The 18228-nt window shown below is 50.4% G+C and overlaps 1 protein-coding gene across 1 annotated transcript; it reads right to left on the bottom strand.

Annotated features, from left to right (window-relative positions):
- Window positions 1-2761: 2761 nt before the first annotated feature.
- On the bottom strand, window positions 2762-18181 carry P3H1 (prolyl 3-hydroxylase 1). The gene is made up of 15 exons (XM_066269463.1): window positions 17666-18181; window positions 13875-14027; window positions 11997-12186; window positions 11724-11855; window positions 10692-10831; window positions 8589-8678; window positions 8223-8275; window positions 7929-8050; window positions 6140-6267; window positions 5911-6006; window positions 5298-5448; window positions 4540-4657; window positions 4070-4145; window positions 3656-3796; window positions 2762-3242 (listed from the first exon to the last, which is right to left on the bottom strand). Exons 1-15 carry the CDS (start codon window positions 18128-18130, stop codon window positions 3087-3089), a joined length of 2211 nt encoding a protein of 736 aa, XP_066125560.1. The 5' UTR covers window positions 18131-18181; the 3' UTR covers window positions 2762-3086.
- Between the last annotated feature and the right edge of the window lie 47 nt (window positions 18182-18228).

Below are 18228 nucleotides of genomic sequence, written 5' to 3'. Positions count from 1 at the left end.
GCACAGTGCCAGGGGCTTTGAGAGCATCCCTCATGAATACTGCTGAGCACACTGGGAGGACGGGACTGCAGCAAACACTCGAAAATCACACAACTCCAAGTATTGGAAGTGTCTTGCTCACTCAGCACATGGATGAAGCTCATGTTCTTTCTTTTTTTGTGTGTAACAGAGACAGAGAATCAGAGAGAGGGACCGATAGGGACAGGCAGACAGGAAGGGAGAAAGATGGGAAGCATCAATTCTTTGTTGCAGCGCCTTAGTTGTTCATTGATTGCTTTCTCTATGTGCCTTGACCGCGGGCCTTCAGCAGACCGAGTAACCCCTTGCTGGAGCCAGAGACCTTGGGTCCATGCTGGTGAGCTTTGCTCAAACCAGATGAGCCCGCGCTCAAACTGGTGACCTCGGGGTCTTGAACCTGGGTCCTCTGCATCCCAGTCCTACGCTCTATCCACTGCGCCACCACCTGGTCAGGCAAAGCTCATGTTCTTTCCAGTAATGTGGTACTCTCTCCGTAGGGCGAGTGAATCACCAAACAGGACAGGAGAGGACCAATGACTAAAGGAACAGGGACCATCCCTACAGGATCATTCCCATGAGCATGCTCACACACAGTGCCATCTCCCAGCTGAAAAACAACTGTTCCTTCACTGCACGTCTCCCTCCAGCTCATCCTGCTGGCCCCACATTGAGCCAAACTCCTGAAAAGAGCCGTCCATTCCCACCATCATCACGTAGGATGGGACACCATCATCACTTCCCCTTCTCACTTGAACTCCCTCCAGCCCGTCTTTTGTCCGCACCACCTCACCAAAATATCCCCTGCTGAAGTTTTCCCTTATCTCCATGTCGCCAAATCCAGAAGTGGATTCCCAGTGCTTTCCTGGCTCCACCTCTCAGCAGCTCTGACAGCACTGCCCACTCCCACCTGCACCTCTCACGGCTTCCGGGACTCCATCGCTCTTGGGTCCCCTTCTCGTCTGTTGGATGCCAGTGTCCTCAATCCCCTGACATGTCCAGCCAGGCTCAGTCTTCTGATTCTTCCTCTGTCTACACTGACCTCAGTCTCCTGACTTTGAACACTATCCACACGCCAGTGATGACCCCCAAAGTCACACTACCTCCCCTTTCCCTGAACTCCAGGCACATATATCCAACTCTCTATTTGGTGTTTCCTCTTGGATACCTAATGGGCTCCTCAAACTCCAGCCTAACGTGTACAAACCAAACTCCCGGTTTCCACATCACCATCCCTCCTGCGGCTTTGGGCTGGAAACTGTCTTGCTGCTCCTTTTTCTCATGCCATCCAATCTATCAGCCACTGCTGTTGGCTTCACTTAAACAGATCCAGCACTGGAGCTGTTTCACTGCCGACACCCTGCTCACACCACTGTCCCCTCTCAGGTCACTGAGGCAGAGCTGCTCCTCTCCCATCCTCGCCCCACAGCCCATTCCCCACATACACCTTCACAGAGGCCTTCCAAAATGTAAGTAGGATGCTGTCACGCCTCTGCTCAAAACCCTTCAAGTGTCAGGCCCTGGCTGGGTGGCTCAGTGGTAGAGCATCAGCCTGGCATGTGGAAGTCCCAGGTTCGATTCCCGGTTGAGGCACACAGGAGAAGCGCCCCTTTGCTTCTCCACCCTTCCCCCTCTCCTTTCTTTCTTTCTTTCTCTCTCTCTCTCTCTCTCTCTCTCTCTCTCTCTCTCTTCCCCTCCCGCAGCCAAGGCTCCATTGGAGCAAAGTTGGCCCGGGCGCTGAGGACAGCTCCATGGCCTCCACCTCAGGCGCTAGAATGCTCCGGTTGCAGCGGAGCAATGCCCCCTAGTGGGCATGCCGGGGGGATCCTGGTCCAGCACATGCTGGAGTCTGTCTGCCTCCCCCTGCTTCTCACCTTGGAAAAATACAAAAAAACCCACCAAAACCCTCCAAGTGTCCTGACTCACTGAGTCAAAACTCACGGTGGCCGACTAGGCTCCAAGGTTCTGACTTCATTACTGTTTTCCTTCTTACCAACTCTGCTGCCACACTGCCCCCTGGACATACCTCCCTCCTCAGGGCCTGACGTGCATTCTTTCCCATCAAGGATTACACGTGTGCACATGCACACACACACTTCTTACCTGTTTCCCTACTACAGTATAAGCTCTACTAGGGCGGGGCCTTGTTTTGTTTGCTAAACATTCCCAGCACTGGCTCAATAGACACTGGTTGAATGAATGAATGAATGAGCACTGGGAACAGGCTCCAAACACACCCCACAGCATCTCAAGCCCAGGAGGGGACTGGCGCTTGGGCCAGAAGAGCAGAATCTCCAGTTTTGCTCTTTCTCTGTCTCCCAGAGGTGTGTGCTGCCCCACATACGGAGGCCCTGAGGTATGGGGACCGAGGCCAGGCAGCAGAGCAAGACGCATGTGGCTGACACGGGGCTGAGAGGCCACAGCACTGCTGACTGCTGCTCCTTGCCAGAGAAGGATTAATAATAATTCCTACCATTCACCCAGAGCATTCCAGTTCACAAAGTACTGTCATACCCGATACACACAACTGCCCACAGGCTGGGCAGAGTGAGGACTGTGATCCCCATCATAGAGATGACAACTCCAAGGTCCCCGAGGTTAAGTTCTGGCCTGGGGCTGCACAGAAAGGCGCTAAGCGGGGTCCTGAGCCAGGCCTCCTTGCATTGCGCCTGCCCAGGGCAGTTTTTACCCACTGCGACTTCTGGAGCAGGTGGGCATGTTTCCAGGCTCTGAACAAACTACCAAGTAAAAAAACACAAGTCATTTATTCTTTGGTTGTCTACACAGACACTTAAATACTGTATTGCTGTCACATGGCTACCTGTGCCGGCACCTGTGGTGGCTCTGAGCCTGCATCCTGAGCCCTCAGCCAGGTCCAGAGTGTGGCTGGCTGTCTGGCCGTGTCCACGCCAAGAGCAGTAGCACCATGCGGACGGCTGTGAGCAGGGGCCCCTCTCTGGGCAGCAGACGGAAGCGCCCCACTGCTCCGTGGCCCCCAGCAGCTGGCCAGGCCAGGCCGCAGGACGGAGTTCCTCACATGGGTCTAACAGTCCATGGTGAGCCGGACGCCGTCAGAGCTCATCCTTGCTCCCTGGCTCACTGCTGGAGACAGTCTCCTCTCCAGGCTGGTGTGGGCCCCGCTGCGCCTCCTGGGGCAGCTCCTGGAGGAGGTCCATGTCTTCCGGGCTGAAGAGCATCCTCACCAGGTCGTCTGCCTGCACCCTGTCCTGCAAGGACAAGCCCTGCTAATCAGAGAGGCTTCTGGACCAGATCCTCACCACCTCTCAGGGTCAACCTCCCGGAGAACAAGAAGACCCTTTCTCAGGGACCTCCGAGCTCACCTCCTTCCCGACAAGTCCTCTCTCTGGGCAAAGCCAGCTAAAAGTGGTGCACAACAAGGAACCAAGAACCAGGGTCACTCCTCATCATGCCCCCCTACCTGGAACCCTCTTACAAGTAGGGAAGAAAGGCCAGCGAAGATGAGGCAAAGTGACCATGATGACAGTGCTGGAGCGAGGAGCCCCTCCGGACTCCCAAGCCCCCAAGCCCCGTGCGCCTTGCCTGTCTAAGCCAACGGCAGGGGGCTGGGGCAGGCGGACACAGCAAGCCCTTCGGGCCACACAGTGCCGGCGGCTCTCACCCGCTCACTGTGCCGGGCGTCCAGAGTGAACCACAGGGCGATGGCGCAGCGCTGCCCTCTGGTGACGGCCTTCACTCCATGCGGGTTTTCAGTACCGGAGGAGAACCCCACGGCCCTTCCGCACTGGGGCTGCACCTCTGCCTGAAGACAAAGGGGACACAGGACAGACTGTGACCTGCCTTCAGAAGAGACATGGGGTCACTGGGTCCACCATCAAGGGTGGGCCCTCAGGCTAACTTCCCAAAGACCAGAGCTGAAGAGTAACTAGGTGACCAGTCACAGGGTGACCAACACACCTCACAGTCCCCCTGGTTTGGGGAGCGCAGCACTGGCCACTGGGAAGACCAACTGGCTGTTTTGCCCGGCATTTTGAGGGTTTCTGACTGTAAGGAATGGGGACAAGGACACACTTACCGTTACGGTCTTGGCATCCAGTTCAGTGAAATAAAAGTTTCCTCCATCGAAGTCTCCATTTAGGTAAAGAATGGCGCTGGGAGAGGCAGAGAGCGTCTCGACACAGCCCTTCCCCTCTTCCCGCTCCCCAGACAACCCACTGCTCCAGGGCCTGCGTCTCACCCAGAAGCTGGAGGGGTCTTTCACAGGAAGAAAGCCTTATAGAACCTTCTCTGAGGCCTCACAAATTACTCCCAACTTTCCCCAGAGAATCCACCACGCCCTTCTCTGGGGTGCTGCTGTACCAAGCCCACTGTTCACTGTCCTACCCATCACAACACTGGAACGATTTCCTTACTGTCTGACTTCCTATCCAGAGGGTCTGGGGACAAGGGGTTGGATTCTGGGAACAGCTGCTCCCAAACCTATGTGTGTGTTGGGGGAGGGGGCAAAGAGCAGGGCACTGGGGGGCTCGGAGGGCGGGCTGGCACCTGTAGTCCCGGAAGGTGTAGGCGGGGGGCTCCTTGATGCACACGAGGGCCTCGGCATTCAGGATGCAGTTGTCCACGTGGACTGCGTGGCTGCTGTCCTTCCTCTCAGCCTGGGCCTCTGGGACCAAGGGGACACCCGTTATTGCTGAGGTGCCTCAGGAGATACTGCAGCTCTCCTGTTGGCATGGGGGGTGCTTCCCAAAATGAGTCTGGGTCTTTGGGAATACCCAATGAATAGGGGTCTCTAGCTAAGCTGCATCAGTCCAGGCGTCAGAACAGAGTCACCTGCATGCCCAACACCATCCCTGAGAATCACTGCTAAACAAACTCGAATGCAGCATTCCATAACTTGGCTTCTGAGGACCTCACCAGTCTCATCTGCTTGCCCCCCACCCTGTTAACCTAACTCTCCAGGATGGCAACGTTCTTAGCTCCCCCAGCCACCGGGCTGCTCAATGCCTCAGCTCCTTTGCACATGCTGTTCTCTCTGGCTTGAACATAACCTCAGGTACTCCACAACTCCTATTCATCCTGCACAACTATCATCACCTCTTCTAGAAAACCTTCCTGACTGCCCAGGTAGAATGACTATAACTTCCTCTGCTGTCCTGTCACACTGGGTTGCCATTATTTGTTTATGTTGGTTCCCTGGTGAGAATGAAAGGGACCATATCCTGTTTCTCTATGTCCTCAGCGTCCAGCCAGGGCCCGGGCACAGCATGTGCTTAGCAAAGGCCGCAGGGGTGCAGGAGGCTCACCTTCAACTGCAGTGCGGCACACCAGGTGGGAGTAGGAGAAGTAGAGGGGCGTGTCCAAGCGGAAGTAGGACTCCATGACGCGCCGCACTTTCTCCGTCACGTTGTAGTACAGGTGGGCGCTCTGCAGGGGAACTTTCCCTTCCTGTCCCAGCTGCCAAAGAGACCAGTGGTCACCTGCCCTGAACATCCCTCTGCGGGCCGACAGGGACCACTGAGGCCCCAGGCCCCACTCCTCATCCCTGCCCTGAAGGTGCAGTATCTCTGCCTCCACACATAACGCCCCAACACATTACGCTTTCCTTCCCCCTCCCACTTCTCTTTCGGAGGAATCTGTGCATGCCATGCCCAGGTGCAGAGCCCTGGAGTCAGCCACTCTTCAGAAAGCACTCTCAGCTTTGTATACTGGTCTTACCTTGCTTGCCTCATTTTATTATTCTTGGTCAGATAGTCAAAAGTTAACCTCACCCAGCTTAATTTACCCTCCCTCCATGGCAGCTGGAACGTCAATAGGCAGACATCTTTACTCTTTCCCACAACCATCCCCAGCTACTCCCCGAAGCCTGGCCTCCCCCTGCCCCTCTCCACACTCTAGAACGCTAAGTGCTGACCCTACCTTGAGGGCTTTGAAGACAGTGACACCATAAAACTTTTCGTTGGGGGTGTGTGGGGAGGTCTGGCCCCGGTAGCCATCGCCTGATGTTGCTGCTGCCTATAAGCCCCCAAAACAGGTGGAGTTAGCCAGGGCAGTTGACCACCTCCACTCAGACCCTCTGCCCAGGAGGCACTGAGTGGGCGGAGCCTGGGCCCTTCAGGAGAAGCTGTGCTCACTGGGTTTCCCTTACGTTGGTCAGTCTCTGCAGCTCCCGACACTCGTCATCGGAGATCATGCCGTCCATCACCACCCGCTGGGAACCATTCAAGACTTTGGAGTTCATGGTGAGATGGATGCCTTCATAGAGCAAGGGGCCACCTGAAAAGCAATGACAAGATCAGCCTAAATCCAGCAGCCATTCTGTCCAGAGACTCTCCTCGGATACTGCTTCCCTGTGAGGAATAGCAATTCCAGTTGATTCCTGTTCACCAGAGAAATCCCCTGTTTGGTCACTTCCAAAGGTTGGGAGTTTCAAAGGACAGAACTTGGAGCTGAAAGATAGGAGACCCAAGTCCTAGCCCTAGCACCACTCCCAAACAGCTGCTGGCTCGTTAGACCTTCACTCTCCTAAAACATGAGCTCAAGAATCAGAAAGAACTGGGTCTGACTCCTGTATTCGTGAGCTGTGTGATGTTGGCAAGTTACTTAACCTCCCTGAGCCTTAATTTTCTCCTCTATAAAAATGGCGTCTTCCTCATGTGATGCCTGTCTAATCTAAAGAACAATAAGACACGTTAAATGCTTAGCACGATACTTGGCACAGAGTAATTGCTCAGAAGTTTAGCTATCATCATCATCATCATTTAAAATGAGGATCTTATAATCTGCCCAACCTACCTCCCAGGCAGTTAGGAGAATCAAGACAAATTAACACTGAAAGCACTCAAAAACAAAGGAAGTCTGGACAAATTCCTTTCACACGCCAATCTTGTTAAATTAATCACTGTTCATTTGAGCAGCTGTAGAGCAAAGGCCGACACTTCTATTCTTATGCCGTCTCTCTGTGCTGGGGACATACCGGAGACTCAATCCAACCCCATCTATTACTAAAGCGGCAGCATGTGCCAGGCACTGTGCTAGACAAGGCAAGGGATTTCCACCTGAAGACAGCACCCATTCCAACAATAACATTAACACCTGTTCCAACAATAACATTAATAATGAGCATGAGACAGACCTTGTGAACAACAAAGAAAGGTGCCCTGAAGTTCAACAGAAAGAGGGAGGGGTCCCAAATGGCCAGGAGAGTAAGAAAGGCTTTGTAGGGTGTGTGTAAGACACTTCACAGGCAGGGATAATGGGGAGAGATTAGGAAGGGGGACAGGCATGAACAAAGACCTAGGGGTAGAGAGAGGCTCCAGGCCAGGAGCAGCCCAGTGAGGATGAAGAGAAGGTGTATCAGGGAGCGCAGAACAGATGCTTAAAGGGGCCGGCAGGGAGGACACGGTCAAGGTCCCTGTGTTTGGGAGACTGATCTGGCTCCATGCGGGAAGGGGCAAGGACAGACAGGAGGTGCTAGAGACTGAAGCAGGCCTGCAGCACTGGGAAAGGAAAAAGGCTGGGTGTGAGGAGAAACAGAGCAGAGGGGCAACCGGCAGGCCTCCCGGGAGGACTGGAGGGTGGCCACGGGTGAGGGCGGGACCCAAAGGGGAGGTTTGGTAACAGGATAAATATGAAAGTTGGGAGAAAACCATTTGGGAGTAGGGAGACAGGACGAGTTCTGTCCTACAAATACTAATGTTACTGTGACATAAGAGTCTATTTCTTAACAAAAGCCAATTCTCAGCACTCTCTCCAGGTGGAAGTCTTGTTGGCAAGTTAGGAAGGACACCAAGGCAAGGTTAGGCCCTGAGCATGCTGGCTCAGACCCTGAGGCGGCCCACGAGGAGCGTGGCGCTGCAGGGCCGCTTCCCGGCTAGCGTGGGGCTGGCCGCCTTGCTGCATCCGACAGCGCAGATGACCCCACACTGTCCTCTCACCTTCTCGGGTCAGCCTGCTCACATCCAGCGACTCCTTGGTCTTCTCTTCCACAAGGGTCTCAATCTCCTTCATCAGGTTTCCAATCTCCTGGGAGATGCGGACGGCTGTTTCCCGTTCTGACCTGTGAGCACAGCCATTCTGAGGACGTATTCCGGGTCTGGCCCCGGCTCCTGCCCCTACTGCCCGGACTAGACCTGCCCACCCCTGGCCAGGAGTTCGCGTCTGCCTGGGCTCAGAAGGCCTCAGTGCTCCATCAGACCGACCCAAGCATGCAGTCTCTTCAAGGTCCTCACTTCTGTTTCTCTTGTAATCTCCTGGGAATCACATCTTCTGGCGTCCATGAATCCTAAACACAGGTCAGAAAAAAATTAACAGTGTAGGGTGACTTGGTTAATCTGCCAGGTATTGATGCATAGAATAGGGCCCACAGGAGAACCCACCACGTCACCTCCTCATCTTGGGAGATGAGGCGAGAGGTCTCTGAACCTGAGCCACCTCTAGCGAGCTGCCCATTCTGTCTCACAGAATGACATGTTGTCTCACAGATTCTATGTTGGCTCACCCCTGTTTTCTCCCTAGAGTCATATGGTGCACCACCACCCCCATTCCTTGCCCTCTCACACTTTTCTACCCCCCAAATTCCCCCCACTCTGGCTCACCGGGTCAACAAAGGGAATTCCAAAAACATCATAAGCAAAGAAAAGCAGCTCCTTCTCCAGCAGGCTCCGCTGTTGGTACTCCTGGGCGCTCTGAAGAAACAAAGTGGTGGGAACGTCCTGGACTCGGCCCTGCCCACTGCCTCTCGGGGCTGCCCGCTGCCATTCCACACGTCACTCCCAGTGGGAACTGAGGCTCCTCTCCCCAGCACGGGGGTGTCTGTTCCCCAGCCTCGGACAAGTCTCACTGCTGTGCTCAGGCAGAACTGCTGAGGTGGCAAAACCAGGTTTCCCTTGATGGAAAAATCCCCTTCCTGCCCCGACATCCCCAATAATTTCCAAGATAGAAAATCTAATATTTCTCAGGGTATGTGAACATATTTCTCAGAGGAGAGTTCCTTCTTGACTTTTCAGTTTAATCCTCAGAAAGGAAACCCTGGTGTTAGGTGACTTGACTGTAATTCACTGAATCTTGACAGCCTCCTGAGATGTATACTATTATCCTCATTCTACAGACAAGAAGCCACTGAGGTACCGAGGGGCTATACAGGTTATTTTAGGGGACACCATAGGAAATGGTAGAACAGGGACCTGCACTCAAACCTGGGTCTTTCCAATCCTAAAGCCCACGCACATTTCCCGGGCCACTGCCTCCCCTCAGACTCGGACAAGCCGTGTCCCTCCCTAGAGACAGGCAGCTGCAGCAGGAGCAGCTGGGTCTGGCATCTGGCCCTTCCCACAAGTGCTCATAGGCGGGGCTTACCCAGGACAGGGACACTAAGTACCTTCCGGGGTCACACCTTTCTCTAGGTGCCCTGCTAGTTTCCAAGCAGCAGAAGGAAGGAAAAGAAAAAGAAGACATCATCAGTTGAAACAAAAGACGAAGGCAGTAAGGAAAACGTTATCGGTGTCAATGAGTCCTATACCATCTATTACACAGTAAAGAGTAAACGTAGCTACTTACTATTTTTTTTAACAAATAAAAAAACAAATCCAAAGTTATAGCCATTTTTACACACACCGTAGATGGGGTTTGGGACACTGGTAATTGAAGGCCACAGTGATAAGCCACCCCCGTTTCAGAAAGTGGCTAAGGTCAGAAGTGAAGAAACTGGCCACCTGCTACATGTGCTCCATCAGCAAGACCCCCGTGGTGCTACCATCCACATAGCACTTTATACACACTGTACATGCCTGTCGGCTCACTATCTCATTTGAATCTCAGATACATTCTCTGTTGAAGACAGAGCAAGAACACAATCCCTTTTTATAGAGGAAGAAAGATGCAGAAGGGCAATGCAGTGTGCCTATGATTTCCACGACGTGCCCGATATCACACTGCCAGTAAGTGGAGGAGCGAGGATTTGAACACAGACTAGTGACTTCAAATCCAACTCATTGCTCTGGGCGCAAGAAGGAAAGGGTCTAGGGTCTGTGCAAGACATATGTACAAATATCAAGGTTTACAGTATCAAATTTCACCACATTAAAAACAAAGAACTTTTCGTGTTTTTAATTACAAAAATAATACCCATTCACTGCAGGAAAGTCAGAAAATCTAAATGAGCAAAACACAAAAATCAACCATGATTCTACTACCCAGAAATAACCATTGCTAACATTTTAGTGCATTTCATTCTGGTTACTGTATTATATAAATTTTTCTCCTTGTTTTGGAGGGAGATGGGAATAATGGTGAGAGAGACATCAGACAGTGGCAGGAAGAGGGGATGGGTAAGAAAACGGAGAAAAGAACTTGTGAGTGAAAAAAAATGAGCATAACATTTAAAATGATAAATCTTGGCCTAATGGCATATCAAGTCTCAAAGTAGCGGGTGCCGAAGAGGGGCAGACACGCTGCCTTGCAGTTCTGCCTTTCTTTGACAACTCAGAGAACAATCGTCTGGGCCCAGATCATGCTAATTATAGTAATTAAGGCTCAGCACCCTCTCCACACTTCCTGTGCTCCCTTATTCTCCAAGTGACGAGTGCTCAGGGCACCCGCCAGGCACCCTGTCCCCATGGCGAACAAGTAGCGTTGGCTCCCCTCCTGCCCTCTGGTCTGGCTTCAACTGACAGCTGCCCTAACTGATACAAGTCTCTCACCTCGCGGGTGCCAATGGATCTGGCTTGTTCTTCTCCAACCATGGTGGTATAGTAGGCCAGATTCTGGGTCATCACCTCATCATTGGGGAAGAAGAGGAGATAGGTCTTGGCACATTCGATAGCCTGTGTGTAATTCCCAACTGCAAAGTGGTAGAAAAAAATGGCTGAGAAGGGCCTAATCCTGGATACCAGGAACCACTTGTGTTCATTCTCAGAGAAGCACAGATTAGAGGGGAGATGCTACAGAAGAATTAGAATAGTTATATAGACTGATATATATATATATAAATAAAAGTTGTATAAATATAGAATATAGAATTGATTTTAGGGTGCTCAATATCATCAGGGCTATCTAATATTGAAACAGAAAAGAATTAGACTCTTCTGCATGCCCACATCTTCAAAAATTCACAAGTAATTTATAATGGCCTTAAATTCACACTAGCCTTAAAGTTAGACCAATTTCAGGAATATGCCCATTTTCCTATCTGCTTTTCCCTATGGATTTTCAAAAGAGGGGGTAAGATTACAATAGCAGATTGTTTCTTTGTTGGCATGTGTTAGTTTCCTCAATTCAACTATAGACATCATATACCCATGGGTATGCCGTAATGTTTAGCACAGTAGGAAGTCAGTCAAGCCCTGTTGACTTGTTTTTCTAGATACTGACTGAGCCCCTGAGAGCACTGTGTGATACAAGGGAGAAGTCTGAGAAATGTCCCATGAGCTGGTTTAAATGGTAGTACAACCTAACCTTTGCGGTAACTTAATTCAGATGCAAAGTGTGATTATAAATGTCAAAGAGTGGACAAGAGAGAGGTCCTGGAGTCTCCCTTTCCCAGCTTTTCAGGCTGCTGCTGGTATGGGCTTCCTTGGCTGGTGGTTTGAGTACCCAGGGATCATGTGGCACAGAGCCTCCCAGAGCCACAGAGAGAAGGCAAAGGAGTTGGAGCACAGTGGCCACAATCCCTGCCTACTTTGTTTTTGGCTTTTTACTTAAAAGCAGCAAAGACAGAGGAAAGTTGGTCTTACTGTTATAGTAGGCAAATTGCAGATAATTGTAATGCGAGGGGAGGAAGTCCTCAAATGGCTTCTCTCGGCTTGGGTGGGAAGCCAGCTCTGTGACACAGTTCTGCTTACAGCTGAGAACCTGGATGTAATGATCTGAAAAGAATCAAAGAGGGGGAATAGCCATGAGGTCAGATTTAAGAAATTTAGAAAGGCTGAAGACGCCATGTGGGTGTTATCACATTGTCCTCAGGGCTTGGGCCAGCCTGGCCGAGGACCGGCGCCATGCCCACGCACCTGTGATGGCCTGGAAGAGGTCAGCGTTGTACTCGAGGTAGTTGTAGCCGTCATAGTCATAGGGGCCCTCACAGAGGGCCCGGCACTCCTCGTCCGCCACAAAGTACTCCTGCAGCGCCGCCTCCAGGTGAGGCACCGCTTCCTGCGGCTGCTCCTCCGAGTAGAGTCGCACGCCCAGTCGGAACTCATCCTACTGGGAGGAAGGAGCACTCAAACGCAGGCCACAGACAGCCCTCTATCCTTGTCCCTGCCACCTTCACACGGTCCTCATTTTCTGCTCATCTGGTTGTGGAAGGAAAAGATGGCTGCTACATAGCGAAGGCCTTTTGTAAATGGTCTTCACTTGCTTCTTTTGAAATTTAAAAACATTTACTAAATCTAGATGAAAGATGCGGGAGTTCATTGTAATTGGCTTCACTCACTTTTCTGTGGGCTAAAGTTTTAAAATAAAAGTTGAATGAAAAAAGGTTTAATTCTCAAATATTAGAATGTGGTCTGTGGTGATGAGAGCCTGCTCTGGCAGCAGGGGTGACTGGGCAGCGGCCAGCAGCTGGTCCCGGACTTCTCTTTCCCTCTCAGTGGGATGCAGCTCCCATTCCTGTGGGCGATGCCACTTTTGTCACAGAATCACTAAAAAAAACCCAAAACACCTAAACTTCATGTAGCTGTATAACATACTAGGAGTACACAATTTACTTCTAAAAGTCGTTCTGATAGTTTCTAGGATCTCCATTTCTAAATGATTAAACCTTAAGAGAACATACATTCTTTATAAAAATGTTATTATGATATTATCATCACAGATACTCTCTCTTATGGAATACATACCTTTCCTGCTAAACAAATAGAACAGAACATTGGAGAATACTGTACAGCTTATTGTAGTGAAAAACAAAACCTACATGACCAAAATACTGTGACCAGTAAATCAATACAATCTATGTATAAGATGGACTATCATGCAGCCATTAAAAATTGTGTTTTGAGACCTGTGGTGGCACAGATAAAGCGCCGATCTGGAATGTTGAGGTCGCCGGTTCGAAACCCTGAGCTTGCCTGGTCAAGGCATGTATAGGAGTTGATGCTTCCTGCTCCCCCCACCCCAAGTTCTCTCTCTCTCTCTCTCTCTCTCTCTCTTCTCTCTCTAAAAATAATAATGAATAAATTTAAAAAACAAAACAAAAATAAAATCATGTTTTGAAAGAAAATTTGAAGACATGAGAAAAGGCTCATGATATAAGGTTAGTTCAGAAAGAATGATGAAAAATACATACAGGCCCTGGTGGGTTTGCTCAGTGGTAGAGCATCAGCCTGGCATGTGGATGTTTTGGGTTCAATTCCTGGTCAGGGTACACATGAGAAGTGCCCATCTGCTTCTCAACCTCTCCCTCTTTTGCCTCTCTCTCTTGCTCTTCTCCTGCAGTCATGGCTCGATTGGAGCGAGTTGGCCCCAGGCGCTGAGGATGGCTCCACGGCCTCCCCCTCAGGTGCTAAGAAGAGCTTGGTTGCTGAGCAACGGAGCAATCACCCAGTAGGGGGCTTGCCGTGTGGATCCTAGTGGGAGCACATGCAGGAGTCTCTCTCCCTGCCTCCCCTCCTCTCACTGAATAAAATAAGGAGAGAAAAAAATAAAAATACACGCAGATTTTGACAGCTAATTATGTTTAAAAATTACATATAGAAAACTTAAAATACAGGCCAAAACATGAACTACTGGTTTTCTTAAGGTGGCAGTATTATAAATGATTACTTTCTATTTTATACTTAGTTGCTATTTTTCTAATGTTGTAAAATGAACATACATAACTTCTGTAATCAGAAAACAACCATAGAAAGTGTCACTTTAATAAAAAGAGAAAAGAGGATAAAGTTTTTCACCATGTGAGGTTTGGCTTCAAGATCCTTGAAGTCAGCCTCCTTTACCCCAGACATGGTCTGGTAATAGTCTAGGTTCTGACGCATCTCGATGTGCTCAGGATTGCCCACGAAGAAGGTGTGCGCTGCTGCTACGGCTTTCTCCAACTTGTTTATCTAAGAATGAAGCACAAGAATGTGATTCTCACATCAGAACCCTGAAGGTTTGTGTCCAAATGTGCAGTCCACAGTAAACAGGAAATCTGTCTTCCTGAGCCTTCCATTAAGTGTGCCCCCGCCTGCCTGCCCCAGAAAACATCTACAGCAGGAACTACAAACCAGAGATTAGGAGCACAGGGCCCTGGGCAAACTTTCAGCTATTTCCCAAATCAGGCTTAGGGGGTCCCCAAATTACAGGGGGTAATGCATCAACAGTGTAAATAGTATACTTGAAAACAAAGGTCGTATTGTAGGGGGAACCTGAGAGAAGACTGATTGTCCCAAATAATATACTCTCAAGATTCAGATGTACTGATTGAGCTGAAGAAAATCTAAGGCTTTAAGGATTTAGGGTTAGGGGAGAAAGAGCAATTAACAATTAGACCATGCCTAATAATTTGCCTAGGAAAAGAAAATTTTTTGTGTATAAAATAAACGTTTTGACACATTCAGGAGAAAGGCGGGTAGTTGAAAAAATCCTAAGGTCCTACACAAAATCCAGACATGGCATCTTCTGACTCAAAATCCAGGACTCACGAGGTTAAAACAAGTGACTAGTCAGATATCTGAAGGGGGGAAATGTGCTACAGGTCTCAGTAATGCCCACAGCAATGGACCCCAGCATATCAAAGTTACACAGGTTCACATGCGGAATCCAAAATAAATCACTGATGATCTGTTATTGGTGAACTAACGGGCTCTGGTGTCAGAGAAACCACTGATAAATCTAGGCTTCATTACTCACTTTCTGGGGCTCTCGACAAGTTAAAGTTTATAAATCAGTGCCCTAATCTGTCATCTGGAAACAGTATTCACTACCTCACCGCATTGTTAGGAAGGTTAAACCAGGTAATAGATATGCAGCTTATAACACGTGGGGCTGGGCACACAGTAAGTGTTGAATAAATGTAAATCATAGCATATTATTAATATGCTAAAATTTTTTCTTTTTTGATCATTGGTACTAGTAAAATGCACACTAAACAAGGAGTCAGTCCTGACTTCACCCCTAAAATAGCTAAGTGACTCAAGGCCAATAATCCCCATTTCTGTACCTCAGTTTCCTTAATTATAAATTCTCTCAAGTCCATTCAGTTTATGGATTTATTCTCTCTCCCATCATTCATCATTCTTGCTTCCTCTGTTCTCCTCCACCTCCGCACTCCACCCAAGCCCTCCTTTACTCCCTAAGCACGGAGGCATCTCGTTTCTTTCTGTCATGTGAACCACTGCACTCACTTCCTAATGGCTCACCCTGCCGCCACTTTCCCCTTCTTCCAAGGCTTATTCCACATGACTTCCAGGATTAGCATTCTTTTAACAGTTTTTTAAAATTGATTTTAGAAGAAGAGGGAGAGAAACACACTGATTTGTTGTTCCCCTTTGTATGCATTCATTGGTTGATGTCTGCACTGATGCCTGCATGTACCCTGACCAGGAATTAAACCTGCAACTTGTTGACTTGTATCAGGATGATGCTCTAACCACCCCAGCTACCTGGCTAGGGCCATGATTAGCATTATAAAGCCCAATTTGATGACAGTTCCCTATAGTTTACAAAATCCTCTTCCTGGTCTGGCCTCCCTCCACCTGGAATGGTCATCCTTGCTCTCCTCTAGCAATATCTAGAATCAGCTGAAAATGTCACCTCTTTTTTTTAAGTCTCTCTAATTTCTGTGAGACACAGCTACATTTGTCTCTCCTTTGTGCTTCCATAGTCCCATGCACAGACCCTTTTAGTTGCCTTCATTATAATGATTCTTTTTTTTTTTTTTAAACAAGGACAGAGAGAGAGAGAGAGAGAGAGAGAGAGAGAGAGTCAGAGATAGACAGACAGGATTGAAGAGAGATGAGAAGCATCAATCATCAGTTTTTCGTTGCGACACCTTAGTTGTTCATTGATTGCTTTCTCATATGTGCCTTGACAGCGGGCCTTCAGCAGACCAAGTAACCCCTTGCTCTAGCCAGCGACCTTGGGTTCAAGCTGGTGAGCTTTTTGCTCAAACCAGATGAGCCTGTGCTCAAGCTGGCGACCTCAAAGTCTTGAACCTGGGTCCTTGGCATCCCAGTCCGACACTCTATCCACTGCACCACCGCCTGGTCGGGCCATTATAGTGATTCTTTTTTTTTTTTTTTTTTTTTTGTATTTTTCTGAAGCTGGAAAAGGAGAGACAGACAGACTCCCGCATGCGCCCGACCGGGATCCACCCAGCACGCCCACCAGGGGTGATGCTCTGCCCACCAGGGGGCGATGCTCTGCCCCTCCGGGGCGTCGCTCTGTTGCAACCAGAGCCACTCTAGCGCCTGGGGCAGAGGCCAAGGAGCCATCCCCAGCGCCCGGGCCATCTTTGCTCCAATGGAGCCTTGGCTGCGGGAGGGGAAGAGAGAGACAGAGAGGAGGGAGAGGGGTAGGGGTGGAGAAGCAGATGGGTGCTTCTCCTGTGAGCCCTGGCCGGGAATCGAACCCGGGACTTCTGCACGCCAGGCCGACGCTCTACCACTGAGCCAACCGGCCAGGGCCCCATTATAGTGATTCTTAATAGCAAAGCAAGACAAACAAAAAATGACAAAGTCAAGCATTTTAAGAACTGGAATGTAGTAGGTACTCAATAAACGTCTGTCAAAGAATTTTAAAAAGTGCTGTTAAGTGACATAACCAAAGGCAGCCCACTTATTTTGGTTTCAAGTCCACTATTCTTCTGAGTAACTAGGAGGAATGGAGCAGAAACGTATACACAAAATACCTGTGGAGAGGTGGAACTCTGAGGTCTCCAAGATTTCCTGTCTCTCTCTAAGTTGAATTGAAGGTCTGTTAAACTACTGATATGACAGATATGGGCACAGCTCCTTCTTTTTTCTCCCAATAAAAATGGGACTAATAATAGTACCTACCTTACAGGATATTGCCAGGATCTGGGCAAATGAATTAATAAATGCAAGGTACTGTATTTAAAATAGTACGGCCTGAAAGTATGTGCTGGCCATCATCATCAATCATCATCATCATCATCACCATCATCAAGTAAGCCAGTAGTACTCTAAATTCATGTATACACTTGGATTTAGGGCTCTCTGGAACTCCTGAAATTACTCATTTTGTTTGGAAACCTGACAGAATAGCCAGAGGGTCTCCCACAGGGAGGGACCAGACTGCCCCTACTGGCGACGTGGCAACCTCACGTCCTGAAAGAAAGCTGCAGCACTCAGGCAGCAGGAAAAGCATCACTGGAAAGGGAACCGGAAGGAAGATATTGTAGAAAAGTCCTAGCTTCTCACTCGGACACTTACAATGAAATCAGGACGAGAAACCCAAGCTGCCGCTTTAGTTCCCAATAGGAGGTCTCCCGGAGAAAAAAGGCCAAGTTATGCTTGGTGGGTGCCTTAACCCTAGGCTGGACCTTTGGGATTACCATCCGAAGGCAAAGCAGGCGAGGCAGGTCTCCCGACAGGGTCCTTGCTCTCCCTGGGTCCGAGGAGAGCTCCCGGGTCAAGAGACCACCTTCCCTCCCCGCGGACACTTCCCGGGCCCCCCTTAGTTCCCCCTTGTTGCCTTCAACCACGCCCATAAGGACCTCGGCCACCGGAAAGGTCTGCACCTTAAAGTAGGCGACCTGCAGATAGTTGTAGGGGCTCCGTTTGTGGAACTCCAACTCCAGCTCCTCGCTGAGCGAGTGGGCGGCCAGCGGCCCCAGGCAGCGGCGCAGACAGGCGGCGCGGTGCAGCAGGCTCCCAAAGAAGCGCAGATCGTGGAGGGCGGCGGCGCCCGAGGCCTGCGTCAGGTTCGGGAGCGAGTCGGGGTCCAGCTCCCAGGGGTAGTCGGCGGCACACCGGGTCCGGCAGCGCAGGCGGAGGGCGCGCAGGGCGGCCCGCGAGCGCAGTGCGCGCTCCATGCTCAGTACCACCCCTGGCCAATCCCCTCGCGCGTAGGCCGCAGTCCCATCGGCGAAGAGCCGATCAGGCGCTGACATGTCCCATCCTGTCTCGGACTCGACATGGGTCCCGGAGGCAGCGGCGGCAACCGCCAGCAGAGTGGTCAGCAGCTTCAACACGCGAGCCGCCATCACTGCCTCAGACCTAACCAGATTGCTCGACACCCGCCACGGAGACCCGAGTCCCACCCCTGGGAAGCCCCGCCCCGCGCCGCCCCGCCCCGCGTGAA

Source organism: Saccopteryx bilineata, chromosome 3 (genome assembly GCF_036850765.1).
Source record: "Saccopteryx bilineata isolate mSacBil1 chromosome 3, mSacBil1_pri_phased_curated, whole genome shotgun sequence".
Taxonomy (NCBI): domain Eukaryota; kingdom Metazoa; phylum Chordata; class Mammalia; order Chiroptera; family Emballonuridae; genus Saccopteryx; species Saccopteryx bilineata.
This window is presented reverse-complemented; position numbering and strand designations above follow the sequence as displayed.